The sequence below is a fragment of the Harmonia axyridis genome, chromosome 1 (genome assembly GCF_914767665.1).
Source record: "Harmonia axyridis chromosome 1, icHarAxyr1.1, whole genome shotgun sequence".
Classification (NCBI taxonomy): domain Eukaryota; kingdom Metazoa; phylum Arthropoda; class Insecta; order Coleoptera; family Coccinellidae; genus Harmonia; species Harmonia axyridis.
In genome coordinates this window covers 82993909-83011679 of record NC_059501.1, presented here as the reverse complement: position 1 = coordinate 83011679, position 17771 = coordinate 82993909, and the positions used below count along the sequence as shown (strand labels likewise).

Sequence of the window (17771 nt, the reverse complement as noted above, 5' to 3'; positions counted from 1 at the left end):
AGTATTATACATTATTTTCTCTAATTCATTGCATTTTAATTGAAATTAATGAAATATTTCCATAAATATCATTTAGTGATTTTTGCATTGAAAAATGTTGGTTGGCAGAACTGATTTCTTCAACGCAAATTGATGAATTGACAGATAAAGCCATGGCGGAAAGTTCGGAATACCAACATATAATAATGAAATATAACCATGAAAACTGTGCGTTTCTGATATATTCTCGCACGATTTTGTTCTACAAGATGTGGAAGAATGAACGGAATAACCACAGAATTAAAGAAATTAATGAATAGTTCAAATTTTTTATACTGTCAAACATTCTATTCGTTTTTCTCAGGAACGATTCTTTTTAGGATTGAAAGAAAATGAAAACAAAATACAAAATACTTCTTACTTTATTCTATATAGTGAAATCAAATGGTTCAAAATCTGTTCTTATTCTTTCAACTAGAGCTATTTCTTCTTCTTTACCGAGGCAACATTCCTTCCATTCTGTTCTGTCAGGTAAATTTAGAACAGGGCCAGTGCACAAAACTTCTCTTCCAAAATTGATTGGAAAGTTTCCTTTGATTGTATTATATAAAACAGTACCCGATGGTAGTTCCACAAGAAAATAGGGAGTTTTGGGTGGAAGAACTTCCTCCAAACGTTCAAAGCTATCAGCTTCAGTCAAATTGAAACCATTGGCTTCTGCTTCATCCTGAAAATACAAATTAGTATTGGTATCAAAATAGTTCATTCAAATAATGATTTTCGATTGAAATCTGATTTGAAAATATTTTGTTCTATATTCATGCAAAAAGCAAAACTTTATTGAACTATATTTAGTGGAAAAAGAAGTTCTTTATTGCACTAGTGCCATAAAGTTTTTATTGCACTCATCTGTCATTCTACTTCAACGTGCTGATGGAAATCGTCGACAGTAGCGGAGGGATACGTAGAGGAATCACATGCAAACAAACTCAGTGTTGCAAAACAAATATTTCAGCCTGAAGGAAATAACGATGTACAGTTACCAAGTACTAGAACGTTTACAGCAGTAACAAATCAAGAAGTGGATTTAAAAAGTACTTCACTACGAAATATTCATATTGAAAATTGCACCAATTGTTCATTCACTTTCAACATTGAGGGTAAAAATAAAGTTTGAGTTAAATTGTTCGTAACGTATTAGTTCCTGTTTCAATGCAAATAATATTAATAATATTATTAATAATAAAGTATTCAAGTTGCGCTTTTCATTTTTCTACACCTAGTGCAGCACCTCAATAAACCATTTTTTGCTTTTTTCATGAACGTAGAAAAAATGTTGTATGCAACTCGTGCAAAAATTGTTTATTGCACTTGACGTGTTGTCCAATTGTGACAATTTCACGTCGAGTGCAATAAACATCCACTTTTTGCATAAATAACTATAAATTACATGCTTTTTTGAAACGTCAAAATGCTTCAACCGAACAAATCAAAAACTTTTTATGATGAACAAATCAAGGCATTTCTTATTCAATCTCCTAATCAAATATAAATATTTATTTCGGGTTTACTTTTTAGGTGGCCTTCATAGTTGGTGTTACTGAAGGATGGTGCGACAATGAATTATTTAAAGTGAATTTGAATAAATAAAATGAATTAAATACAAAAACTAACACCCCGAAAACATTTGTGATGAATGAAAGAGACAAATTTTCTTGAAAATAAGTGGATATATATCAAGGAATACACATAAAGGGAAAAGAATAATGAAAGTATTTTACCATAAATATGTCTTTCAATTCCCTTTGTGCTTTTTCTGGTATTGGAATCACTTGTAATTGCATATGGGAGGTTTTGTAATTTCTTTCGAAGAAAATAGGAACTTTAGATTCCCTTTGGTAAAATTTAACAAGTGCTTTCTTGAACTGGTTCATCTCTATTCTGACAGGTTCAGGCTGATTTACACTATTTTGGTAATGCTGTATGGGACAAATTAGGAAATGCTCTTCAACTAAACCACCTATAGCAAAAACACAATAAAATGAAATATGAATTATTTTAAGAACATATAAGTAAATACCTTTTGCTAGTGCCATATAACAATGATCTCCAATTGTTATAATAAGATGTTTCTCGACAGATGGACTTGCTAAGCAGAACCAACATTTCTCTTGATCAAATGTAATTTTTTCTCTCTTCTGCTTTTTCGCTTTTGGTTCTTCAATTGGTGTTGTATCATAGAAATACTGTTTTGTTCCAGATGATTTTTTTACTTGAAAAACTGAAAGTAGAAAATATTAAGTAGACTCCAATAGTAGGAAAGACAAATATTCATCTAAAATATTCATTCCTATTGGAAAACCCTTAGAGTTTAAGTAATAAAGGTATTTCCTGGATAATTTGAAAAAACTGAGAAAGTCCTTCAAAATAATCATAAATAAAAAACTGACCTGCACTCTGTAAATCGTCAAATGTAAATGGACAAGGAGTCTCATCAGTGGTTTTCTGTATCAATTCAGAAAGTTTCATTTTATCTATAGGTGTTAAGTTTAATGCATACAACCATTTTGCACCTTCTTTATTATCAACCCGTCCAAGACCAATAAATCTAGTTGCAATCTCGACTGTTGAATCATTGTCTCCTAAGGTAGGTATCCTCATTGGGGGTCTTTCATAGTATTTTCCTTCTAAACCACTCACTACATACCTAGGTTTCAATTTCATAATCAACCAATTTGGTAGTGCACTTGCATAAAGTGGTTTAGTCTGAAATATTTCAACCAATAATTATTTTAAAAAGTAGATTACAGATACTGGTTACCTTTTCAGGATCAACCAGCATCTGAGCAGGCCATTGTGAGGTTAGCAAAATATCAACACCTCTAAAAGCTGGGTTGCCTCGTACACATAGATCAAATAGTTCAGATATGTCATTCGTATCATAATTGAATGGTTCTTTTGAAGCAGAACTACTAATTCCACTGACATAAGTAATTCTCAACCCATTAATACCTGTGTATAGTCCTCTTTTACCTAGAATAGTAAGATTAACAGAAATAAAAACCTTTTGTCTAAAGTCGACATGCTCACCTAAATAAAATAAATTTGTACAGAGCTCCTCATCCTCTTCGGGGTACATATTCACATGATCTGCTTTATTTGGACCCAGTATATAGGTAGGCAGAGGTACTACAAGTACATTGTATTATTTCAACATATTATTTTCTCCCAATTTTAAAGACAAACCTTTCTTATTTCCTAACTTGTACTCATCGAATTCTTTATTGTTTATGCCGAAAAAATTTCCCACACAAATGAGCATGTCAAACTGCCCGCTTTTCTTAATAATACTGTTGATTTTTTTGAATAAGGCATTGAATTTTCCCTCAACATCACCGCAGAGAAGGCTAAAAGAATACTGTTACAATCCTTCAATTAAAACACCCTTTGATAGAAAAAGGCTGTGCTCAAACTTACATTCGCTTTTTATCCGCAGAACCCATGTTTGCAAATATTTATTAGTATTATTGCAGTTACTTGTTCGATACAATACAAAAAATATAATAAAAACTTCTACAATGAGCTTATAATTGCATATTCTTGTAATATATTTATAAATATAAAACACAAATTTCTAGGTTAGATGAAAATTAGGTTAATAATTTTGACATTCAATTATGAGTAGAGATCATAGAATATTGAGTATTTTAATATGGATAAATTCTCTTGGGAGTGGAATTTTTAAATTTATTCCACTCCCAAGAGAATTTATCCATATTATTGAAGATAAGGAATACGACAGTGTTAGATTTAGTATTGAGTATTTTGTTCTGGACCTACTATTAGAGATGATTCCAACTACCGTTGCAAAGTTCAAATAAATACAGTGACTTATGGTGGGTTTATGCACCAGTCCTAAGAACTAAGACTAAACCTAAGAACTAAGAATTGAACTCTTACAAATCAATTAGAACGTTTATGCACTATTCTAAGTGGTGCATAAACCCACCATATAGAGCATAGAGAAATAGGACAATGACTTGAAATTATACGAGTAAAGTCAATTGCAAATATTGTTTAGTTTAATCTTTTTGAGTTTTCTTTCTTTTGCTTTATTATGACCTGTCCTATACTTGTTTGTCTTAAAGGATCAATAAATGTTATTAGAGAGTTATTGCAACACACAAATAAGCGATCTTTTATTAAAGGATCCTGTAATAAAGGATCCTCTATCGTGGACGTTAAAAGTGAACTATTGCAAGGTGCTTTTAACGAAAGTCAGTAAAGTGACAGATCTTTAAATTTGACATATTTATAATTTGTCACCTTTATTTTGTATTCTGATAAATAAAATAATTCATTTGGTAAAAGTTCAAAATCGAAAATGAAAGAACAAATAGCGTTAGCAATTTTAGCTGGGACCATTATTGAGGAATTGATTTTTCATAATAGATACAGTTGGTGTAGAAAATATATCAAAACCAATTCAAACAAATCGACTACCTAGTTGACTTGGAAAATTTTTACTACAAGTATCGCAATCATTATCGAAGTTCATTTTTATAACTGCAATCTTCATTGTGGAAAATCATGGACACTTCTAAGATAATTTGAATGCACATAAGTGGCTTTATAGAAATAGTTATCAGCTATATGTACAGGTAAGCTATTAGCTGAATTAAACTTAAATTATTATATATTATATTACCTTAATTCGTTTTTAGTCTACCAATTCGTAATATGGGAGGAGCTGTACCAAACTACTGGGGTTTTATCGATGGAACTATTAGAGAAATTTGTTGACGAAGTATCATCAAGTTCGAATGGAAGTCAATCAAGTATTTCTTTCTTGTGAAACCACCAGTATTGGAAGATTATTTTGTTTAACAGAATTATGTTATGTATTTTTGTACTTTTTCCTACAATAATTTTGAAAAAAGTGTATGTAACGTATAATGTTATAATAACATTACTGATAATTAATTTGGTTTTGCATTGTGATTTGCTTTTTTTATGCTATGTTGATTCAATATATGAAAAAGTACTTAGGTAACAAGTTTATTATTTTTCTTTCAAAACAATCCCATTGGTGTGTCCATATTACAGAATGAATTATTTATATTCAATATAAAAAAATAATATTCAGTATGCAGTAGCATTCTTTAACCATAGTATAAGGAATTCCTTATACTATGCTTTAACAATACTACATTATACATATAGGGAAATTCTTATTTCTAATAAAATTCAGGATTTATCAGTATTATTTTTAATTCTTTTAGTAGGTGGTTCAAATTAAATATGTTTCGTTGAGAATCGTATAAGTTCTTGAAAAATTTGTTATTGAGAGCACATTTTTTTTTCTCGAATGAAATTTCCACAGATGCCCAAAATCAAGAAATAAAATGCAAATTTCTCAAAAAGTTCACTTCATTACTTTGTTTACCTAAACAGCTACAAATATTTATAGGTTAGTTCTTGCTGAATAACGACGGTAAATATTCGGCATAAACAGATATCTGTCAAAATAAACGATCCTTAAATAAAAGTTGGTCGCCTGTATTTAAATAAAGTAAGGGAGGCCTGTATTTAGATTTAAACAATCCTTAATATCTGACTCAATGCGCATGAGTACATGTCAAAATAAGAGATCCTGTAATAAAAGATCGCTTATTTGTGCGTTGCAATAACTCTCTATTATTATTATAGGCATCTGAGATTAAGAATGCAGCGCCAAGGTGAGCAAACGTAGAACTATAAATGTTGCCATTGGAGTGTTTTGTTGTATTAGTTGTGTGTGTATTTTCGTTATTAAAATTCGATTTTACAATAAATATAAAAACTTTTCAGACTTCTATAGTGAACAAGTGTGTTACTGTGTATATTTTATTTTCATTTTAGGTAAAGGCGGTAGATATCATCATTTGTTTCAGTTCAGTCTAGTGGTATTGAAAGTTATGCAAGGATGGAAGACTTCGAAATATGACGAATAACAATCGTGTGCATATAATATGTGAACGGTTCAATCAACATTATTATACTACAGGATTCTAATAGTACCTTTTTTAGGTCCAAATGGCAAGACTGAGTAGAATACTTGGGGTATCTTAAAGGTACAAACACTTCTAGAAGTGTTTATGAAGGTGAAGAAGTTTTAAATGCTGGTCACATAATAAAAATGTTACATGTTATTTGCATGACTAATAAACTTTAGTTGAATGGTTTTTTTACTTATCCGAATTGATCATTTCACATTATCCTTCAATTATACAGTCCCAACAAAATATTACAAATGCTAATGTATTGAATATTTTTGGGAATACTACAGAAAGTCGCATATCCATTTTTTTTATTTATTAAGAGATAACTCAATTTACATAAAATGTTTCTAAAAATAAATTTAAATAACTAGGTTACTTAAAACTACTCATATCGATACCTATTTATCGAATTAAATTATTGCTTGACTAATGAATCATAAAAAAATAATGAGAATTCAATTGAAAATATTTCACTTATGGGATGTATTTATTTTGAAAATATATTCGGCATATTATACGACTATTTTAAAATAATTAAAATGTGATAGAGAAGTATCATCAGTGTGCCCTGAAAAAAAATATATAGAATTTCAGAATACATGTCTGAATTTTTCCAATATTGTGTAAAGGTACCTTAGATTTGAAGACAATGTATCTTTGGCACAATTCTTGTGAAATGCCAAATAAAACAGATAATGTCACATATGAAAGATCACATTTCAATTTTGTTAAAACTAAAACAATACACTGCTTGATTGTTAAACGATCTGATCTTTGATCACTGTAAATAGATTGTTCTGCTTCTACTATTGTATCTTATAGTTTCATATTATTGAGACCAGTAAAAACAACTGTTCAGAGCACTATCTGTTGTTATCAGATCACACAAAGAAGATACTTCAGGAGTATTCACTTGCACTTCGAAATCCTTGAAAGTTTTAGGCCCATTATAATCAGGCTGACCCTGAAGAAGCTGTAATAGACCTTGTGCAGCTTCGATTTCATCTTGGGAAGTAGATTGTAGAGCAGGTTCGATTTCTTCACTAGAGCATTCTTCAGCAATAAGTTTTTCTTTGTTGATATTTCTTTGATTCAATCCTTCAGATCTACTACTAGAACATTCATCATCGATAAAATGCAGGGAACATACTTTCATATTTCTTGTCACTGGTTTAACGATTTTGAATTTCAGTTGCCAAGCTTTTTGTCGATCCATCAGCACTTTACTCCCCAGTTTCCCTTCCATCCAAACACGATATTTATTACCAGTTTGAGGGAAAGCATGGAACTTGATATTTGACCTTTTTTTTCCCAGGAAGAACAATAGCGATTCGAACGACTCAGAACTATTGAAATGATTTAAAAAATATATAAATATTTGTAGAATATCACACAAAAACAAAGCAAAATGCCAGAACCTCAGAGGAATGAAAAGGGCTGACTATCTCTGAGGCAAACCATGGCAACATTTCTAGTTACTCTAATAGTCACCAGGTGGCCCAGGTGCCGTAGCGCTTATCTTGATTCGCCTATTATTCATTTCTCTATGTCATTATCTAATTCTACTTATCTATGGTTGTTATTTCTTCATGAAGAGTGTCGTGGGTATATAAATATTTTTAGTCGGGAAAGAAAAGACAAGCTTCATGCTTACGTGCACATTTCTCGAATTGTACTTGTACATATTTATTTTCACAATTAAGAATTTACGAAGTGTTGAAGCCAGAAATGGAAACATACTCAAACATTTTCCTAGATGAAATTAATCATCACAGAGTAAAGATGGAAATGGGAAAAGATGATAGCTATGAAAAAGGAAACTCATTTGACTTGGAGTAAGCATTCATTGATTTTTCTTGATAATCTAGGTCAAATTTTAACTTTTTTCAGTTTCACTTTTTTCATTGTAAAAAAAGTTATTTCTAGAAAGAAATTGGCATATTGTCTCTTCAGTTAAGTAGATGTGTTTTTACGATTTTGAGAGTTTTAATTATTTCTACACTGATCTATTTTGGTATTAGTTCTGTTTGTAGTTCTCATTTTCTAATTTTGTCTTGTTCATTTTTTAGCCAGAGGAAGAGTCCAAAGTAAGCTCGAAACTGTTGCAATATAGATCTTTAAAAAAGAATCCGTTGTTTGCCTTCAATCCGATTGATTTCATATATCATGTTCACAAGACAACTCCCAATTAGTCTTAATCTCTGGATTTTAATGAAAAATGTCAGAATATATTGACCATCTCTTTTGTTTTGAATAATATAAAATATTTAGTTACAATTTGCTTGGGGTAGAGCTTATTCAAATTGTTTAAACCTCTTGAAAAATCAACAAAAAAGAATCTTGAGAATTGATAAGAACAAAGTTGCTCGGGACGTCCCCCTAAATATTGAAAAATTGTTTTTACTAGAATCACTGAGATACCATTACGGAAACCTTAAGAGTGAATTTCTAAGATCAGGAAGTGTCACTAGAAACAAGAGTATTCAATTACCTATAAGATACAGGACTGTAAGTTCCATAAGTAGCATTGTTAGAGCAATAGGTGTTTTCAACTCTCTTCCAAATGAACTCAAGGTTTTGGATGATGGTTATTTCAGGAAGAATAAACTAAAGAGGTGGCTTGCGGCTGAGTTTCATTGATTTTTGTTTATTTTTTTTTATTAAGCAATTTTATTTCATTTGCTGGTATTTGATAATTGTTGTTACTTTTTCTGCTTTTGTTATCGTTTAGTTCTTGTTGGCTACAAATTATGCAAATACGGTTGATCTAAATCGAGCTCACAAACAGGCAACTTGATTGCCTCTGTGAGATGCACATCATTGTATTGTGTATTTTCCATCAATAAATAAATAAATTAAATAATAATTTTCTCTATTTTGCAATAATTTTAATTATTAAAATTTATTTAATTTGAAATTGTGTAGATTAGATCTTGAAGATCTATGAAATAAAGTCTTATTGATTACTCTATTATGTGATATTGAAATTTCTCTTTCATATTCTCTAACTAGGAAAATGAATGTAGTTTAGCAACAATACTTTTTACGAAGACTTCACACTTTGTGAAATATTCCTTTGAAAATTCGATTTTGTAGAAGAACACTTTTGAATGAAAATTTTCAGTGTTTGTTGAAATTGTTTTCTCTTCAAACCTCTTATAATTGAAAATCAAAATGTTACAATTATTTTTTGGTTCTAGTTTTCAGGACACAACTGATTGGGGGCATATCGATGAAAAGACTGAATTCATGGATATTGTTCAGCATTACACTGATGAGAAGGGAATAAGATCGTCTATTAAATATGAAAAAGGGGAGTTTGCTTTAAACCAGAAAAACAATCTCGAAGGGCATATAGATGCTGTCCATTTGAATGGAAGAGATGATTATGCAGCCAACCATAAAGTTCAACTCAAAATTCATATCGATTCTGTCCATTTGAATAAAAAAGAACTTGAATGTCACTTATGTGATTATGCAGCCAACCAGAAACATGACCTCAAAAAGCATATAGATTCTGTCCATTTGAATAAAAAAGAGCATAAATGTCACTTATGTGAGTTTGCAGCCAATCAAAATCACGACCTCAAAAATCATATAGATTCTGTCCATTTGAATAAGAAAGAACATAAATGTCACTTATGTGATTATGCATCAAACAAGAAAGGTAATCTCAAAATTCATATGAATTCTGTCCATTTGAATAAAAAAGAACATAAATGTCACTTATGTGATTATGCAGCTAATCAGAAAAAGATCCTCAAAAAGCATATAGATTCTGTCCATTTGAAGAAAAAAGAACATAAATGTCACTTATGTGATTATGCAGCCAACCAGAAACAACACCTCAAAAATCATATAGATTCTGTCCATTTAAATAAAAAAGAGCATAAATGTCACTTATGTGATTTTGCAGCCAATCAAAAACACGACCTCAAAAATCATATAGATTCTGTCCATTTGAATAAGAAAGAACATAAATGTCACTTATGTGATTATGCATTCAACAAGAAAGGTATTCTCAAAATTCATATCAATTCTGTCCATTTGAACAAAAAAGAACATAAATGTCACTTATGTGATTATGCAGCTAATCGGAAATGTGACATCAAAAGGCATATAGATTCTGTCCATTTGAATAAAAAAGAACATAAATGTCACTTATGTGGGTTTGCAGCCAATCGGAAACATCACCTCAAAAATCATATAGATTTTGTCCATTTGAATAAAAAAGAACATAAATGTCACTTATGTGAGTTTGCAGCCAGTCAGAAACATCACCTCAAAAATCATATAGATTCTGTCCATTTGAATAAAAAAAGAACATAAATGTGAGTTTGCAGCCAATCAGAAGAAAAACCTCAAAAAGCATATAGATTCTGTACATTTGAATAAAAAAGAACATAAATGTCACTTATGTGATTATGAAGCCAACAAGAAAGATAATCTCAAAATTCATATGAATTATGTTCATTTGAATAAAAAAGAACATAACTGTCACTTATGTGAGTTTGCAGCCAATCAGAAAAATAATTTCAAAAAGCATAAAGATTATGTCCATTTGAACATAAGAGAATTACTTATGTCATTATGCTTGCATATTTGATGATGAAAGGAAATATAATAAACCGTTGTATAAAATTTGCAGTATTTTTTTTAAAACCGTCAGAGTAAAGGAAGATGTATACTGGACACGTTTTTTTCTGGCAGGATAACAGCTAATTGCGTCACCTCTCTATTCTACCTCGATGATAAGATTCTTCAGTGACTTTATAAACCACAGTATGTCGACAAGCCTAGTCTCGTTTTTGATTGGCTGAGCCTAAATATGGCGGCTTTTTGTTTACATTCTCCATTTACCTGATTTTTGGGATTTATTCAAAATGTGAGGCCCATTTCATTCAGTCACTAAGCCACTATGTTTTATTAAGTCACTCTACAAATAAACATGGAGGTCCAGGAGTATTTTTTTAATTTTTCATTAGTGATAACTAATAACTTTATCAAGCTGGTAGTTTTAGTTATATTATGAATTATTTATTGTGTAGAGTTGTGTTGTATATTGAATTCATGTTTTTTTGTGCTTCATATAAGATATTCGATCCTATAGTGGGACTTATTGATGGAAGATAAAATATCAAAGGCAATTATTTCCCTATTATAATAGTCACTTCGTCTTCATATCAGTGACCTCCAGACAAGAGAAATCTATGAATCATCTACTTAGTTGAATCTCGATTCTTGCACAAAAATTTGGAAGCTAATTTCATATCTTGTAATTTAAAATTTTTTAATACATGAATGAAATTTCAGACTGAATAGTGTAAGAAAATGAGACGCAACTATATGTTCCATGAGAAAGCCCGCCAAACTCAGCGTCGCTGTAGCGAGCCTAAAATAAATTCTAAAAATATTCTAACAATTTCAATGAATTGTCATGTCTTCATATTCAAATTTTCCCGACGGGTCGGTCACTCAAAGATGGCGGACAAAATATCGGCCATTTGTTGCCTTTATTTAGTACGGCGTTAGCACTTCTTATATATTTGGTGTTCTGTGGTAGCGAGGATTTAAATATTGCTTCCACCCATTCGAGTTGTTGATTAGTTGATTGGTTGTTGTTATTGAGATTTGATAGTATGTCAGACCGCCCGCTTTTCTCAATAATACTGTTGGTTTTTTTTCTAATAAGGCATTGAATATTTCCTCAAAATCACCGCAGGAAGGCTAAAAAAATACTCTTACAATCCTTCAATTAGAACACCCTTTGATAGAAAAAACTGTGCTCAAATTTACATTCGCTTTTTATCCGCAGAACCTATGTTTGCTGATTTTAATTAGTATTATTGCAGTTACTTGTTCGATAAAATACAAAAAATATAACAAAAACTTCTGCCATGAGCTTATAATTGCATATTCTTGTAATATATTTATAAACATAAAATACAAATTTCTAGGTTATATGAAAATTAGGTTAATAATTTTGACATTCTTCTTCTTCTTCTTATATCCTTTACTATGTGCTAGGACTCAGCCATTCGCACATCGAACAAATAGATTTTGACATTCAATTATGACTACAGATCATAGAATATTGAGTAATTTGTTCTGGACTTACTATTAGAAATGATTCCAACTACCGTTGCAAAGTTCAAATAAATACAGTGACTTGGAGGGTTTATGCACCAGTCCTAAGAACTAAGAATTGAACGCTAACAAATTAATGAGGGCGTTTATGCACGTTTCCTAAGAACTAACACTAGCACTACTAGCAGGCCAACTTGTAACTAAGGACTTGGCTGAAATATAGAAGTGCGCGTGCGCCGCATAGAATTTCAATATTAACGAGTACCAGTTTCTATCATTTTATGTTCCGTTATTCGTGTTTATCGATGAAAAGTATTAGGTGTATTTGGAAAAATTAAATTTTTATATTTTCACATTCAATATCAATGTCAAACATCAAAGTATAGAACAAATAGAAAGTAATTCGAGCACGTGCGCATGCCTTTACTAAGAACTAACAAGAGGGTGCATAAACGCCACTGATTTCTTAGGTTTAGTTCTTATTCCGTAGTTTTTAGTCCTTAGTTCTTAGGACTGGTGCATAAACCCACCATATAGAGCAGTGTTTCCCAATGTGGTCCAGGCGGACCCTCGGTGGTCCACAGGGGTCTCGAAGGGGGTCCACGGTGTCGTGAAGCACAAATGGGGGTCCAAAGTTTTTAATGGGGGTCCACGAAAATTTTTCTGATTTCGATTGTAAAGAATAAAAATATAGGCAGGGATTCGTCACCAAACTGCGCGTAGTGCCATAATGTAATCCTCAAAAAAAAAACAATATCATGTATTATTGTTTTTTTTGCAATTAAGGCGCTATTATTATTAAATTATAATATCCAATTTTATTGAGTTATTTCAAAATATTCAACGCTATCAAATAAAAACTACCTGATTTTGCATGGTCAAAAACGTTATCCGTTTATTCCGAATGTTTTAGCCTCTTCTTGGTTTTTACTAAAACTCCTATTTATAGGTACCTTAATTCACATACAAATACTCTTATCTGTACCATTTGTAAAAACTTCAGTGTTACCGAATTTAATTTTATAGCCCTTTCTTTGTTTTCCAAGCAATTCTTCAACTGAAAAAAAGGTTGTAGATTTATATATAAGATGGGGGTCCACCGAAACTAGTGAAGCTTTAAAAGGGGTCCACGAAAAAAAAATTTTTGGGAACCATTGATATAGAGCATAGACAAATATTCATTTTTCTATGTTATTATCTACATCTACTTATCTATGGTTGTTATTTCTTCATGAAGAGTGTGGTGGGGATATAAATATTTTAGTCGGTGAAGAAAATTCAGGATCGATAGGAAAAAAATTTCGTTCCTAATTGATTGTATTCACATATATATATATACATTCTATTCATGTAGTCTGAATAGTCGCACTATGATCCAACATCCGCCAAGCTCTTTTATTAAGCGTATATTCAAATCTACCGCCTATTTGAAAGTACCGTTTGTCAACGGAATTTGCCGAACGCCTCCGAGGTTTTCCCGGAATTTAGTGTCGCCTAAAAGGCAAGCTTCATGCTATCATGAACAGTAGAGATAATACAGAACCATAGACCTAATATCCATATATATATGGATATTAGGTCTATGTACAGAACAAACAGTTCTCGAATTGTACTTGTACATATTTATTTTCACAATTAAGAATTTACGTTAAGTGTTGAAGCCAGAAATGGAAACATACTCAAAAATTTTCCTAGATGAAAATAATCATCACAGAGTAAAGATGGAAATGGGAGAAGATGATGATAGCTATGAAAAAGGAAACTCATTGGACTTGGAGTAAGCATTAATTAATTTTTCTCTATACTGTAGGCTAAATTTCATTTTTTTTCACTTTCACTTTTTTCATTGTAAAAAAAGTTATTTCTAGAGAGAAATTGGCATATTGTCTCTTCAGTTAAGTAGATGTGTTTTTACGATTTTGAAAGTTTTAATTATTTCTACACTGATCTGTTTTGGTATTAGTTCTGTTTGTAGTTTTCGTTCTCTAATTTTTTCTTGTTCATTTTTTAGCCAGAGGAAGAGTCCAAAGTAAGCACGAAACTGTAGCAATATAGATCTTTTAAAAAAAGTCCGTTGTTTGCCTTTAATCCCTATTAGTCTTAATCTCTTGATTTTAAAGAAAAATGTCAGAATATATTGACCATCTCTTTTGTTTTGAATAATATAAAATATTTACAATTTGCTTGGGATAGAGCTTATTGAAATTGTTTAAACCTCTTGATATTCAACAAAAAAGAATCTTGAAAGTTGTTCGGGACGTCCCCCTAAATATTGAAAAATTGTTTTCACTGGAATCACTGATATACCATTACGGAAACCTTAAGAGTGAATTTTTAAGAGCAGGAAGTGTCACTAGAAACAAGAGTATTCAATTACCTATAAGATACAGGACTGTAAGTTCCAAAAGTAGCATTGTTAGAGCAATAGGTGTTTTCAACTCTCTTCCAAATGAACTCAAGGTTTTGGATGATGGTTATTTCAGGAAGAATAAACTAAAGAGGTGGCTTGCGGCTGAGTTTCATTGATTTTTGTATATTTTTTGTATTAAGGCAATTTTATTTCATTTGCTGGTATTTGATAATTGTTGTTACTTTTTCTGCTTTTGTTATTGTTTATTTCTTGTTGGCTATGAATTGTGAAAATACGGTTGATCTAAATCGGGCTCACAAACAGGCAACTCGATTGCCTTTGTGAGATGCACATCATTGTATTGTGTATTTTCGATCAATAAATAAATCGTTTAATAATAATTTTCTCTATTTCGCTATAATTCAAATATTCTAGGATACACAGATACTAGATCCTAATGATCAAAATTTATTTATTTTGAAATTGTGTAGATCAGATCTTGAAGATTTCAATAATTTCTATAAAATAAAGTCTTATTGATTACTCTATTATGTGATATTGAAATTTCCTTTCATATTCTCTAACTAGGAAAATGAATGTAGTTTAGCAACAATACTTTTTACGAAGACGTCACACTTTGTGAAATATTCCTTTGAAAATTCGATTTTGTAGAAGAACACTTTTGAATGAAAATTTTCAGTGTTTGTTGAAATTGTTTTCTCTTCAAACCTCTTATAATTGAAAATCAAAATGTTACAATTATTTTTTGGTTCTAGTTTTCAGGACACAACTGATTGGGGGCATATTGATGAAAAGACTGAATTCTTGGATATTGTTCACCATTACACTGATGAGAAGGGAATAAGATCGTCTATTAAATATGAAAAAGGGGAGTTTGCTTTAAACCAGAAAAACAATCTCGAAGGGCATATAGATGCTGTCCATTTGAATGGAAGAGATGATTATGCAGCCAACCATAAAGTTCAACTCAAAATTCATATCGATTCTGTCCATTTGAATAAAAAAGAACTTGAATGTCACTTATGTGATTATGCAGCCAACCAGAAACATGACCTCAAAAAGCATATAGATTCTGTCCATTTGAATAAAAAAGAGCATAAATGTCACTTATGTGAGTTTGCAGCCAATCAAAATCACGACCTCAAAAATCATATAGATTCTGTCCATTTGAATAAGAAAGAACATAAATGTCACTTATGTGATTATGCATCCAACAAGAAAGGTAATCTCAAAATTCATATGAATTCTGTCCATTTGAATAAAAAAGAACATAAATGTCACTTATGTGATTATGCAGCTAATCAGAAAAAGAGCCTCAAAAAGCATATAGATTCTGTCCATTTGAATAAAAAAGAACATAAATGTCACTTATGTGATTATGCAGCCAACCAGAAACAACACCTCAAAAAGCATATAGATTCTGTCCATTTGAATAAAAAAGAGCATAAATGTCACTTATGTGATTTTGCAGCCAATCAAAAACACGACCTCAAAAATCATATAGATTCTGTCCATTTGAATAAGAAAGAACATAAATGTCACTTATGTGATTATGCATCCAACAAGAAAGGTGATCTCAAAATTCATATCAATTCTGTCCATTTGAACAAAAAAGAACATAAATGTCACTTATGTGATTATGCAGCTAATCGGAAATGTGTCCTCAAAAGGCATATAGATTCTGTCCATTTGAATAAAAAAGAACATAAATGTCACTTATGTGGGTTTGCAGCCAATCGAAAACATGTCCTCAATAAGCATATAGATTCTGTCCATTTGAATAAAAAAAGAACATAAATGTGAGTTTGCAGCCAATCAAAAGAAAAACCTCAAAAAGCATATAGATTCTGTACATTTGAATAAAAAAAAACATAAATGTTACTTATATGATTATGAAGCCAACAAGAAAGATAATCTCAAAATTCATATGAATTATGTTCATTTGAATAAAAAAGAACATAAATGTCACTTATGTGAGTTTGCAGCCAATCAGAAGAATAACCTCAAACAACATATAGATTCTGTCCATTTAAATAAAAAAGGACATAAATGTCACTTATGTGAGTTTGCAGCCAATCAGAAACATGTCCTCAAAAAGCATATAGATTCTGTCCATTTGAATAAAAGAGAACATAAATGTCACTTATGTGAGTTTGCAGCCAATCGGAAGAATAACCTCAAAAAGCATATAGATTCTGTCCATTTGAATAAAAGAGAACATAAATGTTACTTATGTGAGTTTGCAGCCAATCAGAAGAATATCCTCAAAAATCATATAGATTCTGTCCATTTGAATAAAAAAGAACATAAATGTTACTTATGTGATTATGCAGCCTATCTGAAACATTACCTCAAAAAGCATATAAATTCTGTCCATAAATAAAGTCTTATTGATTAGTCTATTATGTGATATTGAAATTTCTCTTTCAAATTCTCTAACTAGGAAAATTAATGTAGTCAAGCAACAATACTTTTTACAAAGATGTCACACTTTGTGAAATATTCCTTTGAAATAACTTTTTGAAAATTCGATTTTGTAGAAGAACACTTTTGAATGAAAATTTTCAGTGTTTGTTGAAATTGTTTTCTCTTCAAACCTTTTATAATTGGAAATCAAACTGTTAAAATGATTTTTTGGTTCTAGTTTTCATGACATGACTGATACGGGGCATATTGATGAAAAGACTGAAATCATGGATATTGTTCAGCATTACACTGATGAGAATGGAATAAGATCGTCTATTAAATATGAAATAGGAGAGTTTGCTCTAAACCAGAAAAACAATCTTGAAGGGCATATAGAAGCTGTTCATTTGAATAAAAGAGAACATGAATGTCACTTATGTGAGTTTGCAGCCAATCAGAAAAATAAGTTCAAAAATCATATAGATCCTGTCCATTTGAATAAAAACGAACATAAATGTAATTTATGAGATTATGCAGCCAACCGGAAAGTTCATCCCAAAATTCATATGGATTCTGTCCATCTGTATAAAAAAATGAAATAAAAAAGAACATGAATGTCACTTATGTGAGTTTGCAGCCAATCAGAAAAATAACTTCAAAAAGCATAAAAATTATGTCCATTTGAACATAAGAGAATTACTTATGTGATTATGCAGCCAACCAGAAAGTTTACCTCAAAGTTAATATGGATTCTGTCCATTTCAATAAAGAAGAACATAAAAATCACTTATGTGAGTATGTTTCAAGCGTGAAAGAAACCCTTAAAAGACATAAAACGTATCCATTTGAATGAAAAATCTCAGAGGAAGAAAAACATAGGAGTGGCC

General features: G+C 30.9%; 3 protein-coding genes across 3 annotated transcripts; 2 read left to right on the top strand and 1 right to left on the bottom strand.

Moving 5' to 3' along the window:
* Nucleotides 1-383: 383 nt before the first annotated feature.
* On the bottom strand, nucleotides 384-3652 carry LOC123683437 (CWF19-like protein 1). Its single transcript, XM_045622486.1, has 8 exons — nucleotides 3457-3652; nucleotides 3226-3386; nucleotides 3070-3168; nucleotides 2801-3012; nucleotides 2430-2745; nucleotides 2060-2260; nucleotides 1761-1999; nucleotides 384-706 (listed from the first exon to the last, which is right to left on the bottom strand). The coding sequence occupies exons 1-8, from the start codon at nucleotides 3480-3482 to the stop codon at nucleotides 407-409; spliced, it is 1554 nt and encodes a 517-aa protein (XP_045478442.1). The 5' UTR covers nucleotides 3483-3652; the 3' UTR covers nucleotides 384-406.
* A 3931-nt stretch (nucleotides 3653-7583) lies between these two features.
* Nucleotides 7584-11342, top strand: LOC123674165. Its single transcript, XM_045609086.1, has 3 exons — nucleotides 7584-7855; nucleotides 9221-9500; nucleotides 11334-11342. The coding sequence occupies exons 1-3, from the start codon at nucleotides 7749-7751 to the stop codon at nucleotides 11340-11342; spliced, it is 396 nt and encodes a 131-aa protein (XP_045465042.1). The 5' UTR covers nucleotides 7584-7748.
* A 1196-nt stretch (nucleotides 11343-12538) lies between these two features.
* On the top strand, nucleotides 12539-17131 carry LOC123674158. Its single transcript, XM_045609073.1, has 5 exons — nucleotides 12539-13650; nucleotides 13701-13884; nucleotides 14119-14136; nucleotides 15234-15513; nucleotides 17123-17131. The coding sequence occupies exons 2-5, from the start codon at nucleotides 13775-13777 to the stop codon at nucleotides 17129-17131; spliced, it is 417 nt and encodes a 138-aa protein (XP_045465029.1). The 5' UTR covers nucleotides 12539-13650; nucleotides 13701-13774.
* Nucleotides 17132-17771: the final 640 nt, after the last annotated feature.